The sequence below is a fragment of the Ciconia boyciana genome, chromosome 5 (assembly GCF_034638445.1).
Source record: "Ciconia boyciana chromosome 5, ASM3463844v1, whole genome shotgun sequence".
Classification (NCBI taxonomy): Eukaryota; Metazoa; Chordata; class Aves; order Ciconiiformes; family Ciconiidae; genus Ciconia; species Ciconia boyciana.
Window position 1 is genome coordinate 56,440,845 of NC_132938.1, and position 21,421 is coordinate 56,462,265.

The 21,421-nt window shown below is 39.1% G+C and overlaps 1 protein-coding gene across 3 annotated transcripts in view; it reads right to left on the minus strand.

The window, feature by feature from the left end:
• The window catches only part of PPP3CA (protein phosphatase 3 catalytic subunit alpha), a 205,029-nt gene that overhangs the window by 58,240 nt on the left and 125,368 nt on the right, over nucleotides 1–21,421 (minus strand). For all 3 annotated transcript variants that reach the window (XM_072862234.1, XM_072862236.1, XM_072862237.1), the window contains exon 3: nucleotides 5,463–5,587. In XM_072862234.1, coding sequence (XP_072718335.1) covers nucleotides 5,463–5,587 — 125 coding nt within the window. The remainder of the gene's footprint in view (nucleotides 1–5,462; nucleotides 5,588–21,421) is intronic.

Below are 21,421 nucleotides of genomic sequence, written 5' to 3' on the forward strand. Positions count from 1 at the left end.
CACACATAACTGCATTGACACTACTGGTATGACTATTTATTAGGGCTTTATTTCAGAGACTAATAAAGATACATTGCATCTGTAACCAAAATACTCACAAGAGATGCAAGTTATTGCCATTTCTGAACTACCATCCCTTGAGTACAGGGAAAGAAAACTCTGAACACTACTGCAAATAACGAAAAAAATGTATTGTCTTCACTACAACCAGGATTTCATTCCTTTTTTCCCAATTTTCGGGGCATAAAAGATGATCTCTTCTCTTAAGGCTCTGCTGCAGGACAGGGACAAGGTAGTGCTACTTGCATCAACCAGATCTTCAGTGACAACTTACAGTCTTTGCCACAACTTTTTTGCCAGCGTGCTCTTATTTTACCTGTTTTTTGTGTTTCTAAAACCAGTGCTCATGTACATACAGGTTGTGTATTTAAAAATTAAAAAGGCTACTGCTGTGGAAATAGACTTCTCATGGAGTAACAGTGAATCCATTCCTCATGGTCAGGGTCTCAGCTGTTTCTAAAATGTTGTTCAAGAATCTCATTCTGAGCATTCAACTTCTGTTTATATTTTTAAACTTCTGTTGAATATTCCCAAGCTGCTTTGGGATCGTGTTTTGACACCTGAATGGTACTTCAGCACCTCTAGACTTCTAGCTAGTCTCCCTGATGATTTTATTAAAATTGATTGCCTGCAAAACATTGCTACTTGCCTTATACTCTTTTCTAGTGTTTAGACCACATTACTCTCATTTCAGCCCTTGGAAGGACCTCAAAATGTCCAAAAAGGAAGGACCTCTTTTTCAACCAAAAAGTGACTAGAAAATCCTTTTTCTTAAATGTTACTCTAATTCTTATAGCTAGTACTGTCTAAACAGGTATCCAAGTGCTGGCTCCTAGCTCTCCTCCTTGGACCTTGTGTCTTGGCCCCAGCTGTTTTCTGTGGAGGTGGGTCCCACAGAGAGATGGAAGCAGTGCAGGGGAAATGGTGCAAGCGACCTCCAGGGCACCGTCCCATGTTCACTCCCTGCAGCCAAAAGGGGTTCTTAGCATGTTGGGGACTCGCTCTGGGAAGAGCTGGCACAGGACCAAGCAAGCTGCGAGGACGGCGCTGACACAAACAGATGTTCCAGTCTGGGAATCTCATATATACAAAAATAATCTGAATTTGCTGAATTGCTGAATATTCATGGATCTGAGGAGCACTGCCCAGCAAAAATGACATCTTACAGGATGCAAATTCTTGCTGCAGAGAAACATATTTGCTACTGTTACAGGGAAGAAAAGGGCAAGGAAATTTAAGATAATTAAGGTATTAGGATTTTCTTTGCTCTGAGACAAGTGAAAAAACCAATTGACTTCACTGATAAACTACTCCTGACCAGCCAAAACTATTTTAAATCAAGCTGTTTATTGGGAAACATTAACACACTAGAGCAATGGAGGAAACTGAAAGGTGTTTATTCTTCGAATAAAGTCCTAGAAAGTGCACGGAGACTTGAGAGCTGACAAACACATGGCTTCACCAGCATTCACTGCACCCACAGTTTACTAACACAAATTTAATTAATTAATCTATGTGTAATTGTTTTCTTGGGAGAGACCAGTTAATAATTTCAAGCAGTTCACTGAGTTCAGAAGCATCTCAAGCACCAGATGCTTTTTTAATCAATGCAAAGTCCAATGATCAAATTCCAGACTCACTGCAAACACCTCACTTTGTTCTTGCTAGAAATACCACAAAAACAGTTTCCCTTCCAGAATTCAGTCTTTGCATTTGAGGAATGAAGATGTACAAATGTTTTGAACCTTAAAACACAACTCCAGTTTTGTTAATTTTGAACGTTGGCTTAATTCTCCATATCTTAACTATCTGCTCTGTCAAAAATGATCAGTATGTACCTTATGATATTCAACTGACATTTAAGCCTGTATGTTTTTATGTGGGATTGAGCAGGAAAATAATTCCAACAGTTCATTTACATATTATTATTAATGCATTATAGTCGGTATTTACTCTGATTGTAATTTTTCCAAGACTGTGATGAAAAGCAGTCTATATGTATACTCCCCCCTACACCACATGGCATTTATGTCTGCCTTTCAAAAGAGTTTTCAGACTCAGGTAGAGATTAGTCATTCTTCCTCACAGCCCATTCCTGCAGAACCACTTATGCTCTAACAATTCTTTGGATTTAAAAATACCCCTCTGTTTTGATCATTTGGGCTTCTTTTCTCCATGACCATAAAACTTGTTTGAAAGTGAGAACTGAGGGGATTCTACTCTGGAGTCAAAACCCTGGAACGGTGCATAAGCACAACAGGGAAACATTATCAGTTACAGAACCGAGGAAACAAGTGCGCCGTATCAGATATTGCAACTTGCAGAAATTTGTTATTCTAAGTGAAGAAATGCTCAGGCTCTGCCAAAAGATCCAATGCAAAAGAGAGTGCAGCTACAGGATAAAGATTTGGTCTGTACGAGAAACCTCGTCTCATCCTATCTACAATTTTGACATTTTTTGTTTTACCTGTTGTAATTCTTTTATTAGTCTCTCATCCTGTGAGACCTTTCTTTGAACTAATTTTAAAGACACAAAACACCCCCCCTTCAAACAGTGGAGCTAACTCTGGTAAAAACGGAGCATACACGTGAAGGATTGAGCCCTTAGATCAAAAGCTCCGTGGGGCAAGGACTGTCATTTCTGCTGAGTGCCTTATACAAATACTTTTTTCTTTTTCCTTCTGCATTACCAGATGTCTTCCACCTACCTTATGCAATTTCTTCCTCTGTTCTTAATGATAATAGCTTACATTATATAGTACCTTTCATCCAGAAGAATCCCAAATGCTTTGCAGCCCACAGACAAGGATTATCTCGCCCACTACCAGAACTCAGCTAGGTCTAGGCTCAACGGTGTCACTTTTATGCTAGATATCACAGGGCAATTGAAGGGATTTTTTTTTAAAGCTTATATTACTCGTGATTAGCATCTTGGGCCAGCTACTTAATTCTTTTGGAAAGACCCCAGAACTGCAATAGTCTTGTGTCTACATAGCAGAAAGGGGAGCCAACAGATCAATGGAATAAAGATCACGGTGTGACTGATGTGGTAGAAATATGCATTGAGATCAGGCTAGGACTGTTTACCACCACTTCTTCTCCAGCACAAAGTACTGGCAAGAGCTGGTGCCTGCTAGACATGCTCAGGGCTCCTTCTCCACCAAAAGCATCCCCCCCCCCCGCCAAGTTGCATTCTTCACCATTTTGCTTTCTTTGTCACTACTTATTGTGCTGAGTTCATGCCTGAATACATAGCTCTACACTTTGGAAACAGAAACCTGCCTTTCCTTTCAAAGGCATTCTTTAATCAAGGTGACAGGTGGGGAGAATCAGTTATGTGACCAAAAAAGTGGTAATTTGAGAACCTTCCATACAAAAAGGAATAATATAAGCGACAGCTCAGATATTTCCTTGGCACTGGCAGAAGCCAGTACTGCTTCCAGTGAAAAAGTAGTGTTCCAGAATGGAAAAACTAAATTCAGAATATAATTTGCTAAATAAGCATGTGCAGGTTGCTAAATGAGTAATTTTAAGGTGCTTATTCCCCACCCATAAGCTATTTCGCTTTGTGTTATATGGCTTGCTATTGTCTTTAATCGGTAATAGCCCTGGAGTAGATTTTGGCAAACTGTCAGACAAGGACTTGAAAGCTGAAGCAAATCCACTTGTTCTATTTCTTATATTAAAAACTTATATAGAAATGAAGACAAAACTCTCCTCTTCCAGATACAATTTGGCTTGGTCAAAGTCTACAGGAGATACGAACTAGGTTATCGCAACTGAAAAATGGCAGTTCAAGATTGAGCTGGACAACAGTTTAAGCCTGTGAAGCCACCCCCACACTCCCAACCTTCCCCGAGCGATCCAGCGTGGTAATCCACACAGTGATGATTTAGCCCTAGCTCACCATGGATCAGAGAAGGGAGGAAGCAGGCACTTGTGGCTCAAAAAAAGCATGATAAAAGTGCTGACTTCAGTATGAGACTAAACCCTAACTATATTGATTTTTGGCAGGTGGGCGAAAGAACCTTGCAATTCTTAAGTTTTCAGAGCATTTGCACTTGGAACAGCATATTTCTATTTGTAAAATGTGCTACCTCCCAAAGATTCTGTTAACATTTTAAATTAAGTTTTAAAGTGAACTAATAAAGCAAAAGTAGTTTTACAGAATTTTATTTTAAAGAAACTTCTCCTCATACTATAAATATAAAACTGGCAAGATGATCCATTTTACAAACACATAAATAACTCAGCTGTTTGGGATTAGATATTTTTATATCGATATGGCAACAGTGTACTAAGATGTGGTATGTAGAATGAAACAGCAGCATATATGTTCTCGCATGCTGCCATCTTACCTAGTCATAGACACACAGCCATGTATCATAGGACCTATATTGCTTCTAACAGATAATGGACATCCTCCCTTGAATTGGAGTTAAAGTCTGAGCTTTTCAGAGAAAGGAGTCAAGCTGTAGCTCAAAAGCTGGTGCAAGGGTTTCTGACTGACCATTCAGTGACTAGATCAACTGTGACCTGGATGAACAAATCCAGATTAGGTTTTATTTGATAATTGTGCACCTCATCTGTCAGTTTGCATAACCAAGCAGCAACACAGAAGAGAAGAAAAAAAATCCAGTTTGTTTTATGAGCACTGGAACAAAGGATTTGTGCTTGGTATTTGACTTGCTTCTAGTCAAAGGTGGGCAGGTTGGACAGAACACTGTTTCCTTCACAAGCCAGCTAAAGATGCTGTCATTTGACCACCACATTCTACAACCTGATACTGGAGTCTGCACCAGGTCTCAGCACCTTCAACAGGGCACATGTGCATCACTTCTCTGTGGATTGAAGTGCTGCACCAGAAGCCAGAGATCACACGGTCCTGCATGCCTTATCTAAACAGAACTCATTCATTCTCTCCAGCACAGCATGTTATCTGCTGACTTTTTGTCCCACTTACCCCCTATCTAGTCCTTCCATTTTCATAAAATTTTGCATCCAGGAGACTCCAATCAAATAAACCTAAAAGTCAAACTAAACTACAAGTTGTTCATTTAGCTTTTCTGTTATGTCTTTTCTAATAGCTCATGTCTATTCATCCTATTTAGCTTGCGCAAGCTGCAGAGCAGACTGCCTCCTGTGCTATATCTGGATGGCCACTAGTTAGCACCAAAGGCCGTTCTCCAACAGCTTTCCAGCACAGATATAGTGGGTTTTGGCTGGATACCAAGCAACCTTTATGAAAACACCACCAGCAACATTAATGTGGACTTCTTTTGCTCACAAGTGGTATCTGCGAAGAGCTTCAGTATTCCTGAACTGGTTAAATTATAATGCTAAATATACACAATATATGATGCAAGCAGTTTCGCAGCCAAAAACAGAAATAAGAAACTTACTTCAATGCTGAAGTACCCTCTGTCCACGTAGTCCCCCAGGAAGAGATACCGCGTGTTGGCAGGAGAACCTCCTACTTCAAACAGTTTCATCAAGTCAAAGAATTGACCATGGATGTCTCCACAAACTAGAAGAGAAAGAGAGCAATATTCAGATTCACCATGCAAAGATCATCTTCAGCACGTGCATTCTGAAGTCACTGTCTTATAAGAAATGTGTTATGACAATTTTGTGCATTATCCTCTAGTTAAACGACCAGTGAGAGCTGGCAGCTGCTCAGCAGAAGCCGTTTTCCATGACGTGCATCTATATATGTGCATGCAAAAGGCTACCAACTAATTAGAGGAGAGCCAACAGGCAAATTTGACTTATAATTATTTCATAGGTATCTCTCCATTCCTCCTACTGCCCAGCAGAGCACACAATACTGGCAATAGCAGTAAGACAAACCAAAGTCGTCCTGAAAAAGAGAACATGTTCAAGCAAGGTTACTCTTTCTTTTGACATCACTCCTCTATTTCTCCTAGTCTTAAACCCAGACGAACACCAACAGGCTTCCTGTAAAATGCAAAGCGTGCCTGTCCTGTGCATGTAACTGGTTAAACTCACAAATTTCTGACTTCTGGTTTCTGTACAGAAAAATGGCCTGCTTGCTTTCCCAAAGCGTGTCTTACATGAGAGGACACTGCTTTTTCATGCTTTAACCTCTACCACTTTATTTAACCTCATATAATTATGATTTGTTTCACTTGACTGCAATGAACTCCATCTAACAAGCAGCTTCTCTAGAAAGAGCAGCTCCCAATAAACATGACAGAGCACAAGTGATGTGCAGCCGGGGCTAAGTAGGGATGCCTCTTTTTGTGCCTTAGAGTTAAGAGGTTGGCTTGGCTATCTTGTGAAATTGCAGACTCCGTGGTGGGTGATTTTAAGCATCTGCCGGAAGGCAGGCAATGCTTTTGGAGGCCCCCATGGAAGCTTAATAACAGTGCTGTGCCAAAACCTGCTTTCTTTTGCCTTGCTTTGTTTCCTCTACCTAAGGGAGAGAGGAAACCCCTCAGTTTAGGGCCAAGCCCAGACCTTTTGTGGCAAAGAAAATCCTTAAAGAAAATGTTAAACGGCCTTGGCTGTTACTGAGGTCAGTTTAGACTGGTTCTCCCTTCAATGACTTAAAAAAAAAAGACAAACACAAATCCAATTTGCAAACTGGAAGGGTGATTATGAAGAAACTGAATAAACCAAGGGTCCAAGATAGACCTTATCTTGCAACAGCAGCACAGCTTCTTATTTACCGCTAAGACTAAATTCAGAAGACTTCAGATGCTCTCTCTGACATAATGGTTCAAGCTTTTGTATTCAAGCAGTGCTCTCATTTGAGCTTTTATCTGGAAGTTGATACAGAGGTCTTGTTCTATCACAGATAAACAAACCTCACATTTATCGCATGCCATGGAGAAGCTGAAGTCACGTCCCCACATAGATACCAAAGGACTATATAGAACAGCTGTAACACCAACTCCAGCAAACTTGCAGTGGAAACAGTGTTCATATGTTATTGTCTTTCATCTCAGTCCAGTGTCACATTATATTTCTTACTTGCATCACTTTTCTCTGAATGTATACACTAACAATAGGATCAATATAATAGTCATTCCATCCAAAAACTAAAAACAAACAAAAAAAATCCCCACCCAAACCAAAACCAACCAAACAACCCTGTCTCGAGCACAGAAAAACACACCGATGTCCATTCAGTGCTTTCATTAATATTTATGTGAAATTGGTGACACAATTCACAAGTGCTGGCTAGCTGAGCATTCTTCTGTGATAGTAACAGGGTATTTTCCCCATAAAATAGCATATAGTACGCTTATCACCACTGTGTTACATTGTACAATCTCTTTTTCCTAGTTGATTCCCCCTCCCAAGAGTTTTAGATGACAACCTTCAAAAGTTGAAAGCCATCAACAGTTATAATTTCTATCTAAGAATAATATCTGCCATTAATTATGCAAAACAAATACTATTTAAATCCTCAAGTAGTATACCACCCCCCTCTTTCTCAAAAAAAAAAAAAAAAAGTACCCCAAAGGAAATTTTTTGCTGGCATTTTTATTTGAACATGTTAATCTACCAAACCAATACACACTGCTTGACTGTACTCCTCTGCATGGACACTGTGGGAAGATTAAGAACACATGTCGCATATTGATGGCCAAGCAATCTGCTCTCCTAACTTCCAGCAGAAAAGCTTTTAGTTATATAACTGTACAGCTCTACCAATTATCGCCCGCCCCCATTTGCTCCAACTGCAAAAACCTGAAGTTGAACAAGACTGAAAGATTTTTAAATGGATTTAACTTTTGCTCTTTCACTAAAGCACAAAGAAACAAGATTTTTTTGTTGTTGTTGTTATGCGGATGCGTGTGAACAGGTAAATACATTGAGACCATTACAGAGAAACCAAGAAGGTTAGAGAGCTTTCTCCAAGCGGCTGTATGCCCATGAATTTGCCACAAGTCAGAAAAGCAGAGAGCAAACCAGTGAAGAGGACAGAAATAAGAAGTGCAGAGCCCTGCAATCCCATGACTTGTAAAATTCTGAACTGGACTTGCAAATCGATACTTGATGGATATTCCAGGCATTCTGCATGCAGCAACCTACTCTTTTTATACTTGACAACAGATGCAGAAACATATCGGGGGGGGGGGGGGGCAGTGGGGAAGATGGAAAGCTGAAAAGCCCTCAGACACAATCTTGCCAAGCAATTAAAATAGTTCCAAAAGAGAACCTTAAAATCAGTAGGTAAGAGCAGTGGGAAGAAGAAAAGACACTCAAAACTAAGAGTTAACACCGAGATTTAATTTATTATGGTCAGATCCCAGGATTCTTACTGAAAGACCACAATGTTACATATGGTTAATCCAATTAGTATTTTGCCTGGAATAGCATGGAATAGCTTAAGGATCTTATACTTTCCAGGTTTGCGTGTACAGACCTGAAACATCCTTACAGCGTAAAGCCTGTGTACTCACATTCTGATGGATGGCCTTGTTTACAAATAAATTAAAGGGCAATTTTGTATGCATGCAGTACTATACTCCATTTGTAGTTTGAAAGCAACTGCTTCTAAAGCTATAGTTCTGCCACCTTTCTTTTCCAACTCTTACGAATCTCAAAACTGGAAGATTTCCCAGGCAGCCAGATCAATGCTTTATCTTTCATTCGGTGGGGGCAGAAGAGGTCCAGCATTATATTTCTATTCGTAAAGGCAGAAACATCTATCAGCCAATAACTCTGCCATACCCTTCACATCTTGTCTTGCAGCTTCCCATCACTAACAAAGAGCCTTGCAGCACTGTCCCACTAAGAGCCCACAGGAGAGGTTCCGCGTCCACTCCACACTGCCTCTACAAAGCTCTTTTTTAAAGTTCACTACCTTCCCCCTTCATGTTACAGAAAAAAATTTTGAAAGAACACTAATTATTATATATTCATGTTTACTCTTGTACAAGCATTACCATTGGATCTGTCATTCCTTTTAATTTTGTCAAAAATGTCCTTTTTCATACTTGTGCAGGCCCTCTTTTGGTACTGGAGCACTTGCTGTTGAACAACGCATTCAATGAGATATGAACATTTTTCCATCAAACAACAACAAAATAAAACCCAGCACAGTGAAGCAGGAAATTCAATTCTTAATGAAGATCTCCAGGATCAACGTACTTATGAATTTAAAGTATGAGCACAGGAACATAAAACACAGTTTGTATGTGTGGGGGACTAACATTAAAAGCAGCTGTGTTTGTACAAAATAAATTTATCAAAAAGAAGAATACCAGGTGGTATGTCTTCTATTAGAAATTCACATATTTTCCTATATCACTGGTTTCCCAAAAGTGCCATCAAGTCATGGCCTTTTTACACTCTTCAATTTATGATAACTAAATTATCTGACAGCGTATTTTTTTCCCCTAAAAAGACTACTTAATTTATCCAGTGCTTTTCAACTTTCGTCATATCCTTAAATTGCCAGCTGGGCAACAACAAAACAGTGTTTCCACTGACTTACCATTTCCAGGGATCAGTTCAGGCACCAGACTTGTTGCCCGTGAATTTGTCTGTGAGCCTGTCAATAGTGTCTACCTACCTAACCTCCCAGGGCAGCAAGCTCCAGAACTGCATGACACACTAGGTAAAAAAATTTTCTAAGCTGTTTTAAATTGATCTCCTACTGAATTCATTGGTGCAACCAGAAGGTTTAAGAAACACTGGTGGTTTGTGGACTCCTTAGAAATTTATCTCTGTTGAGGGAGTTTTCAGGGAAGACACGGGCCCCTCCAAAAGGTTCAAGTACACAGGACTGCCCATGCAATTACTGAGAAATCATGTTTCTGAGCAGCTTTTCCTACTTGTTATGATGGGTACTTTGATCCACTACACCATCTTATGCTATAGTACTAGAACTTTCCCAATGTAACTGTCTATGAAATACCATTTTATTATAAAAATGGAAATTGGGCATAGGGGAGAGAAGGGAGAATTTTTTCCTTTGTTTGTTTTTAGATATTGTTATCCTAATACAAATTAAATTATGTTTCTGATGGCTTCACTGCGAGGATCTCCCTCTGACTGATGTCAAAGGAACAAGCAATATTGAAACAGGAACCATTAAGTTAAAGTTGTACTAGCAGTGAAGGAAACCCAAAGCTTAGCAGTGGTATTGCCAGCTTATTTATAGAAGACAAAGCGGTAGAGCAGTGATTTAAATTGCAATGATTATTGGCACAAATAAAAAGTCTGAAAATGCTCTTCAGATACCTTCCTTCAGATAACTAAATGCTCTTCACTACATACAAACTCAGTCCAGAGATTATTCTGTGTGGTTTCCCAGTCCAGATGGATATTAAGGACAAAATTTATATTCATAGTACATTAAACACTGTCAATTCAAAAATTTTCTATCTGCAACAGTTTGGATATGCTGCACTTGTTTTCTCATTTATCATGTATATACTTAATTGGTGTAACATTATAGTCTGGTAGTAAAACACCATTAATGTTTCAAGTGAATTTACATTCCATGTATCACAAGATTATATTCCCATCTTCAAATGTCATCAGGGATTAGGAGCAGATATGCACACTCCATCATCAGCTTCAGAAGCAACATCTGCAAACTCATACATGTACGACAATTAACAATAATGAAGCAAAGACACCTTTTAAAGAAGAAACTGGCATTATGTAGGGAATATTATCCATCGCTTGACAGCTTGTTCTTTACATTCACTGAGCTAGGGATGTCTTTGCACTGAGCTCCAAGAGATTGTGCTTCAGCAAAGCAGTATGCAATACTGCAAAACCTGAGGGAGAAAAACACCCTATCGAGTTACACTGCAGAATGCAGACTGCAAATCGCAAAGGGGTTTGCTTTGTACAACGTTTAAGAAGTGTTTAGCTGCTTACCATTCCACTAGTTGGCACATGCTTCCAAGAGCTTACCATCTTCCAAGGACACCTGGTACTTACAAAGCCCTACTGGCAAACGGACCAGTACACTGTGTAAACCTGCACGTGTCTGAGATGACTCGTGGATGCTCATTTGTCCAGGTCTACAGGATAAGATGGTAAAGAAGCTGCATACCTCAATGAGAAATATGTCCCAACCACTTCTTTGGGGAGGCAGTTTGGAGGAATTAAAAATTACCAAAGGCTGAATGAAGAAACCAAGTGAGGAAGGAGTACATACAAGCACAGTGGACACACAAAGGCAAAGCAAAAACAACTAGATGAACTTCTGTAGCTGAGTCGTCAAAGACTGGGCTTCCTCAGCCAACTGATAAATATGAGGGAAGACACCTGCAAGAGCTATATGCATGAAATTCTCAGGTGCTTGAAGAAAAACTACTGCATTGCTCCTGAGGGGCTCAACTATTAACCAGAAGGCTCCCGTCTTCCCCAATATTTAAGAACAAAGTAACATATAAGAGTCACATGTTTTTGATTACACAATCTTTGAGCTTGAATGAGCTTTGTTTCCAAGTGTACATGTTTCTGAGGAACATTACATACTGCCACAGCAGTATGAAATGTTCAAAACAACAGTTTTGTCCCATGCCTTTTTTTTCTTAATTGCTAAAGACTGAGCAATTTTCTTCCTTACTTTTTGAAGAACAAGGAGGAAGGAGAAGTACAAAATAAAAGAATAAACTCCAAAGTTTTTATTTGTAGCTGCTCACTAAAGCACTACTCAAGATATAAACTCAGTGGTTAAGTTACATTGTTTTATAGTCATGCAGTTCTGTTTCTGTTTGTGAGATGTTTAAAGAACTTGCAGACTTCATTACTTAAATTAAAGTCAGAATCATTTAGACAGCTCACTAGGTAACTTATCATCATAAGAAAACATCTACTAGACTCAACATAATGGGCTTTCATATGAATGTTTGTTATACTAAGTGTATTGAACAACACAGCTCTATAATTCCAAAAGAAGCATGATCTCATTCATATTCATATCTGGTTATCTAACAAGATTATAATAGGCTTTCATCTATCTTTTCACTTCAATCGCTGCATGCAAATTGATGAGTTTATACTACCAGAGTGAATTGGCATTAACAGAAAAAACGCAATTACGTATTTTCATAAAAAGGCCTGCTTCACCAAAGATAAAGCCAGAAACCATTAGCCATACAGGTACAGCAAAGGAAACTGCAAATGGACCATCAATGCCACATTTGACAATGTTGTTCGGTTGCTGACTTTCCTTCTTTGTACTGAGAAAAAAAAATAGTATCTTGGGAAAAGCTGATTTTTGTGCAACACAGGAAGACACTATACTGTCTTCTGCTCTGCCAACACTTGAAACGCTAGTGTCTGTAAAGATCAACCCACGCTCACTCCTTGTAATAGGAGTTAGTTTTCTCCCACCATCCCCTGAAGGCTAGAACAAATTAATGGCACTTGATTTGAAGAGGTAGAGTGAAAAAGAGTGGGGAAGGGAAAACATCACATCAGAAAAGACCTTCAGGACAACAGTCATTAATATCCTCTGGTGAAGGAGGAAGCAAAAAAACATGTGGCAGCAAGCCCTTCAAGATGTTAAGGCTACAAAAATATCTTCAGCGCAAAGTTTTTAAAAATAGCTCCACAAAATTACTTTTTGTATCACAAAATTATTTGCAGTGTCTCAAAACAAAATCAAAACCGTGTACATAAGCCTGGCCAGCAGAGGAGTGCCTTCGTATATGTGAGATACCAGAAGCAGAGCCTCAGGAAACAGCCACTACCAAGTACTGTAAAACCTACACTGGCAGCGAAAAACCCCTTCCCTCCATGCTCCTAGCCTAGCTCAAATTTTCAGGAGAGTAAGTGGGTATCACAGCAGTGAGGTGTCAAGTGAAAACTTTCAATTCCAAGTCAAAGCAACATAGCAGAGTTGTAGCAGAAAGGGGATGGGGATCTAGTGAATATTTTGCAGAATTTTTCCAAGATCAACAGGGAAAGGTGCTCTTATCACATACACCAGAAGATGCTGAATCAGGTCACAGGGAGAGAAACAAAATGGGATGGGACTAAAACAGCATTCACTCCCCATACACATCAAAGAAACGACTGGCTCTTCCCCTGCAACCCTCCAAGATCAGCACTGCCCCTGAGCATCCTCCGTAGCAAACGGAAAAGCAAACGCGCTGTCATCATCTTCTGTTAATGCACCCTCAGTATCAGGGAGCAATGCTTATTCCACAAATAACCCTATCAGAAGAATTACTTGTGAGGAAAGTGCTTCATTGGTGTATGGGTCAGGATTTCCAGCTCATATCCTTAGATCAAGGTTATTTATAGCAAAGGGAAATTCTCTTATCCTCAATTTTACAGATGTAAAAAACAAAGGCTTGGGGAAGTTTAATAATTTATAAGGTCACGACTTTGGTCAGTGGGAAGGCAGGGATAGCCAGAGAGAGAACAACACATCCTCATATTGCTCCATCCAATTCAACGTACCAGAAGAAGAGAGCCCTTTCAATGAGGAAGGAGGGTCCTGCACAAGAAGCAGGCATAGCCTGGCTTTACACACGATGCTCCAAATGGAATTTAGGGAAGGTGAAACAAGGCAAAATGGGAAAAGGGCTTTTGAAGAGGAGAAGCTCCGTAGAAAAAAAAAAAGCATAATATTCAATGCTGTGTTTTATTCTGGGAATACCTTTTACTTGCATAGATTGGACCGTAATATTGTCCATCTATAACACACAGGATCATTATTAGAATTACTCAGTGTCACACCTTTCTCACTCATCTGGTTGAAGAGACCTCCATTAGTTTTTTGCTATACAATATTTTCCCAGAGTCAGCAATTTGCCATTAGAAGTAGTTTGTAGCTGGTCATTCATAATTTAATGTGATAATTTTTTTGCTGATGATTTAATTCAACTTTTAGGACCAGGTTTCTTTACAGTTAGTATTTTTCTCAGCAGCACAAATCCCAACCCCAGTAAAGTTAAAACAAAGACACTTGTATTACATGGATATAGAGATAGTTATATAAAGCCCAAAGAAGTATTTATTTACAAGGGCTTGATGGATAGCAACCTTGTTTGCTCTTCTTACTGTAGAATTTGAGAGCAGTATTACCCTGACAGACTGCAATCCAATTACCCTCCAAGCACCCAACAATTTACGAGATTTTATGGGTGGCAGCATTGGCATGTCAAGCTTCAGTTTATGAATGCCTAGCATCTAAAAACCTAACCACAAAAACCGGACGTTCATGTTGGCTTGTAAAATATATTTTCCATCTTCACCCAAGGATAACATTTGTTGTCACACTTTCCTCATTCTGTGCCATCGCAGACCTGCTTTTTATGCTCCATCCCACCCCCATTCAGTGTTTTATTAAGAATCAGAAGCATTACTCCATGACAAAAAGCACCCTCCTTCCTTCAGCACAACAGTTTGTCTTATCAGTGGAAAACAAACATTTGCTCGACTCAAATGCACTTGTTCATTACTTGTGCATCTATAGCACTGTGCCTGTATTTCCCAGAAACAGATGTTAAGGGAAAATAAAAATACTGTTTCTCAAATTCCTGGGCTCTTAATAAGCAACCGGCAGTATCAACATAGATACTTGCATGCACCCTGAGTGGAAGGAGCCAGCACAATTAGCTTCAAAGAAATTCTGTGAAGTTCAGCATTTGGGCTTAATGGTCTGTATTCAGACCTGTGAGTGAAAAGACCCAGCAGTGAAGACCTACTGAGCCTTACCCTCCGCTTTTGCACCCATGTCTTTAATGGGCTTGAGCTATTATTTTAATCCAACCTTTCTGAACTACAGGCATTCACGTGCTAGTATATGGGTATAGGGTTAAGGAAAGCAAATAATGTGCAAGTTTCCCAATTCTAGCTCAAGCCACATAAGATGACTTTTTAAAATTATAGAATCTAAATTCCATAACCGAAGCCTTACACAAATCTAATTCTTGGTGAAAAATTATTAACCTTTGAGGAAAGCGCTTTTAAGAGAAAGCTCTCCGTAGTAATTTATGTCCTGGTAAAAGCTCATATTACAATCTGTTAGGGGAGCCAGTGCAAGGAGGAGTTGACCACATTGATTTCCTCTTGCTGAAAACATATACCTAAACATGATCTTGAGTGGGTGGTTAAATTCATATGAATCACAGAATCATAGAATGGTTTGGGTTGGAAGGGACCTTAAAGATCATCTAGTTCCAGAAAAAAACTGCTATCACTTAATGACTACTATGAAAATGAACACAAAGAAGTCACACTGATGAACAGAATAGCCTTAATTATGTTTCTTTGTATAACCTTGCTATTAGGCATATAAGGAGTGCACGCAATTTAGACAGGACTCTGGGTAGCATGAGGGATGGCACCCAGGCAGATTTGGGCTAGCTCCTGCACCATGCTCCTCAAGCAAACTAACCAGTCTCTCCCACTATATTGAGCATTGTTTTCCCAATGGCTGGCTGAGGAGGGAAAAACCCCAAACACAAAGTCAGAGGAGGGGAGGGGGAGGGACAGGGAAGAAATATTCTTTCGGCAGCCAGCCACCAACCACATCACATGCAGTAAGTTGTTCTGGGAGGTAACAGAGTACTGCTATTCAGAGAGAGAGGTAAAAAGAAAAGGTCACTATCAAAAAACAGCTTGCAAAGAGAATATCAGGTGAAAAAAAGGAAAAAAATTCTATTATACTGAACTGGCATTTATGGCACTCTGCTGGTCTGTAGTCTATTAGTAATCTCAAATATGACATCCTTTCAGGTTTCTAATATAGAGTTATCAGATACATTTTTAATAATTACAGACCAAACATTCCAAGGGCAGGTAAATAAATGTTTAATATCTTACCACTCAGCCAAACGATTTCTTTGGCATTTGATTAGGTTAAATTTGATATGTGAATTAAGTGTATGTGAATTCACTATCTCTGTCCAAGGATCTCCACCACCTTGCTTTTTGCACTTGCAGGATAAAGGCCTCCACTGCTTGAATCAGCCTCAGCCGGACAGATCATACAAATGCAAGTCATGCAATCAGAATATACACAGCCTGAAAACACCCCCAGCTACAGTTCCAGATGAGAAAAATAATCTCACAGACTTGAGATTTTAATAAAAAGTTATTATGTACAGATATCAAATAAACTCCTGAGTCAGCTTTTTATATTGCAAGGACAAGATCTAGATGCAGAGTTCGTTAATTCTGATGGGAGCTATGTGATTACTTCTTCCACAGCACTTCCCAGATTATCTGGTTTCAAAGAATATGGAACACCATAACCCTGGGCATATACATAATCTAAAAGTGAAACAGTGTTTACGTGACCGAAATTTTGTTTTAAAATATAACGTACATCCATTTAAATGCAGCATGTATAATGAAGGAAGTGTCTGAAAATACAATGCATTTCCTCTTAAAGCAACATTAATAAGGACATGCTTTTAACAGAAAATACAAGAGGTTAGACCACCCACTGATTCCCTCAAACACCAGATCTTTTCTGAGAGAGCAAATCCAGCCCTAAACATAAAAGGAGCAAATCCCATCAGCAGGATGTAACGGTGCCACACACCAGAAGAAACAATTACCATCCTTTAATGCAAAGCCATGCAAAGTTTCTGACAACAAACCTGCATAAAACCCCCAAGTATAGGTTTTTCCAAAATACAATACTGCAGCGGTAGGTGTGCATTACTGATGGTGGAGTAGCCATACCTGTATGGCTGTACCAAAAGACTGCCATACCAGTATGAAACAAAGCTTTGTATCTGAAGTGACTTTAAAGATAAGCGCCTGGCTTTGCACGCTACTGCTCTGCTAACTGCTGTAATACTCAAAGCAGAAAGTGTTTGGGCCAACTTACTGCTATGCAATGTCCATTTTCTTCCTGCTTACTTAGCCTTTGACTTCAAAGACCTGAAGATATACAGCTTCACTGGGTAACTACTGGCATTGACTTCAATCAGTTGCTTAGGCCAAATTTGGTTCTGCTCCTCTCAGTTAATACAACCTTGTCTTCTGTTGTTACAGACCTTCTGTTACAGGGATTCCCAAACTGCTGTGAAGTAGATAAACAAGTTACTTCCTAAATTTGCATTTTGTGAAGTCATATTGACCAAGAAAAAGCTATTTGATAAGTAAATTGGTATTTCATCTGGGTTGCAAGTAAAGTTTCTTGGCTATTCTCAAAAGACTGGGAAATACCTGTTGAACTCTCTTTCTCCAGATTTACCTGTCTGTATTAACGCCATAGCTCGTACTCTTCTCTCAGCATTGAGACAGTATAAACAGTCTAAACTTCAAGTCCTCCTAGTTCAGGGAGAAAGTCCAATCTCTTACATCTGTTAGTTTTAATAATGAGGTGATAGAAAAATAAAAAATATGACAGACAAGAAAAAACCCTACTTTTGTTTGAATAACTGAAGTCACTTCTGAAACACTGTCCCTTGTGCTTGCTGCTCTTGGGAGGTTGGTGCGTGAACTGCTACTAGATACAAGCATAATACTCCAGCTCTGTAAGACATATTGCACTTAAGGAGCAGGGTGCTGCTAAATGACTATTGCTTCCAGTGCAAAAAGGCAAACCTCTATTTTAGCAGGAGACGCTTATTGTTCAGAACCTTACTGGGCTAATATCAGTTGTACTTCCACAACACACTGGCATGACCAGAGCTGTGATCATTATTTTAGAGCAGAATGCACATACTCCCTTGAATATTTTATGTAACACTATCCTGTCAGAGCATGCAGCAAAATAATGCTTTAATAGGGCACTAAAAGATGACAGTTTCCCTGTTTCTATTCCATGCAAGATGGGTACTGGTGATGATTTTTTAACACATCATTATGTTCATGCAATGACTGAAGAAGGTAAGTGCTTCTTTCAGAAGAACTTTCCTCTTTAACTCTCTTGCTCTGCAGAATGACTCATTTTCAGAAAGAACATTGTCTACTTTTGGCTAAGATCAAATACATTATCAGTTTAATTCATTCCAGAAAATGTTCTTTCCAACTACAACTACTACAATACTAACCCCAAATCCAGCCATAGTTTATTTTACTTTTGTCCTGCACAAAAAGAAAAAAAATCCTTTCATGATATTAAAACAATTGCATTTATTTTTCTCATCTCTCCATTTCTTTAGCATGCACTTCCTACAGCTTTGAATTCAGCTCACAGCTGTAGGAAACAAGGACCATGAAAACGTTTATGGTGAAAAATTATTTGGCAAAAGGTAACACTTGGAAATGCTCACAGCTACAGGGTATTTCTTTTACTTGAAACTCTCTATCTAGAGTATTATTAACCTGTGGGGTGCTTGGGACTCCTCATTAACACTAAATTTCAGAGAAAAATGCCACTTTCTACCACCTCTTACAGGCTGTGAGGTTCCATCCTATGCTGTCTGTGACAAGCTGACCTCCGCAGCACATGCTTCTGCTCAACAAAGCTGTGCAATCTCTGGTCAAAGTCAAGCAAAAACCCAAGGAGGTGCTCAGAACCACAGGCCCTTATCAAGGCAACTACAGGAGTCACTCTGACCATAATCCTTCACTAGAACAATGAAATCATCGACTAAAACAGTGAATCATCATATGAAGCTGAACATTCGTTAAAACAAAACAAACAAAAAACTAGTAGTACAAAAAAACCCCCAAAAAAACAAACAAACAAAAACCCCAAAAACCCACCAAACCAAAAAAAACCCAACCCAAAACAAATGCCAAATGAAAAGAATCAACTTTTTCACACATTCAGGGCAAATGCACTAACCCCAGCATTTTCACAAATTTTCTTGCAATAAAATTGCTGTCACTGGTAAGGAAAACAGCCAACACACAAGACTCCATTGTCTTTTTCGAGCAACGATGTTTTTGTTTGCATCTACCCCAGGTTTGTAAGCCTTTAGGGTTCAATTGATACTTCCAGATGCTTACATTTTACAGTGTTGCTAATAATAAAAAAACCACTAAGGGAAGTTTTCAAGAGAGTCAAAATTGGTAGCTATTGTCTGAGAGAGCTGATACTACCACCATTCACACGGTGTCAGCCAGAAAGTTTGGACCCCAGCACCTGGCAAGAAAGCGTAACTCCAACCTGAGTTCAACAGACCTTCGCTACAAAAAGTGGGTCCACGCAGCTTTCCTTTATTTACTATTTCATTCATTCCTTTATTTATGTCTAATTCCCTGTATTTTCTATAATGTGTAGGTAGCTTAACTAACTGTCTCCTTTACAGGAGAAGAATAGCTGACCTGCTGTCTTCTACATTGAAGACACATTTTCACAATGGAATTTATATTATTTCTTTTATGCATATTTCTGGCTATTCTATTCCTTGCTTGCAAGCAAGCAAGCGGTCTTATTCCCAGGAACACGCTGCCTTGCTTTTATGAAACAAAATCTTTTGCCCTCGTTATAGATTCCCTTATGAAACACAGATTTCTGCTGCTGCTTCTCCCTTGTATTGGTTAGTACAACTGATTGGTCAAATGTGGCTCTCAGCAGTCCAGCAATTCAAGGGAAACAGTTCTCTCATGGATTTGTTACTGTCAAGTGAAAAAACGTGCGCTAAAGAAAAAAATGCACTATTTGCACTTCAGTGACTTTTCAGGCTGCGTGCTACTCCCTCTGGATTGCAATAGCACGGTTATTTGAAGTGATTGCAAGGCAGAAACCTTACAGGCACATAAAAATAATAAAATTCTAATGTATTCGTATGTTTGTTAAAGCTTGCCTGTGTTTAACTGAAACTGTAGAAATTGCTTGGCAGTCTCTTTTTTAGCCTCTTGTATCTGGCCAAGTAATAAAAAAAATACCTCTTGGATCATAAACCTGTATTTATTACACCCAAAAGTTTTCATGTACTCTGAAAGTTTTATAACCTAAATTTTCATTGAAAATTTTATATGATTTTCTTGTATATATGTATTTCAAATTGAAATATTTATGTTACTGAACTTCATAGAGAAAATTCATTAAAGACCTTCAACTGACAATGGTCTATCTACCGTAAAAAGCCTGCTAGAAAGCTGAAAAGCATGTGACCAAAAGAAAAATAAAAGCCAAGGCAACAAAGCTTCTTATAAAAAAGGAAGACACATCATCATGACCAAAAATATGAGTCAGTGAAGATAGGATCTTATCTTCAGAAAACATACAAGTAAGGTAATCAGGTTTCAGAAGATCATCACCCACAAAAGAAAGTAATTGTGGGTCTGTCTCTTTGGTGTCCAAAAGAAGCAGGGATATCTACACATCACAGGAAGCAGAGCTGATGAATCTGCTATGAAAAAATGCAAGTTGAAAAGAATGGGCTTTCAACCCATTTTTCTCCTTTTTCATGCAGTCTCGGACAACACACAATGCTAAAGTACAATCAAAAAAATATTAATTCTCTTAACTCAAAAGAATGCATCTAGAGCTAGGAAATATTTGAGTTTTTCCACCAAAGAAAGCAGAAAGCTATAGAACAAAAAGCCAGTTAGGTACGGGGAGGATAAGTATACATTCTCTGGAATAGCATCTTATCGAGACTACAAAAGATGAAATTAATCTCTGTAACTATTGGTAAGAAGAACAGACAGTGTCACCCTTCATAAATGTTAGTACTTTGTTTAAGAATTATTAAAGTCTAAAAGACTATTTTAAGAACTAAATACATGAAAAAAGTCTTCTTGGTTCATTTGAAACATCTGTTCAGCTTTGATTAAAGTCTTATTTAAAAGACTCACTGAAACTGGACCACATAAGAAAGATCTAAAACACTGGAGCTCTTTTGACAATTTCTCTTAGAGGACTGAGGATTAGAAACTCGCCGTGGACAACACTACTGTCATCTATTCCATCAAGGACTGGCAAACCAAGTATGCAGCCACAGGGGATCCCAGGATCTGGGCAGGGTCTCGAAGATCCTCCTCCAGTGTAGGGAGAGTCTGAGCTGTCGCTCCCAAGCTGAGCGAGGAGCAGCTTCCAGTCCTGAGCTTCAGCAGGGAAGGACTCAGGACTTTCCTTGAGCCCCTCTTGTTGATCTACCCTTACAAACAAACAGCAGCAAGAAGGCAATCGAAAGAACAAAGCCACAACAGACTTCTGCAGTCTAGCAAGGCTTCTGCACCAGGCACAAGTCTTGCAAAAGTCAAGAAAGCAGTTTTCACTTTTTTTCCTGTAAAAATTGTTACGATAAAGTTTATTACAGGTATGCATATCTCTACTAAAAATAAACTAGTTAAATTGCACATTCTTAGTGAGCCATCAGTAGCATGGGTAAATGATAAGGATCAGGTGTGATTTGCATTGGATCAACAATTCTTAATATTCACTGTACTCCTTGTCTCAGGATTGTTCCTTGGCTGGCTTGTATATAACTGAATACAAATAGCTATCTTATATAAAATTATCTCAACTAAAGAACATAATTTTTGCCAT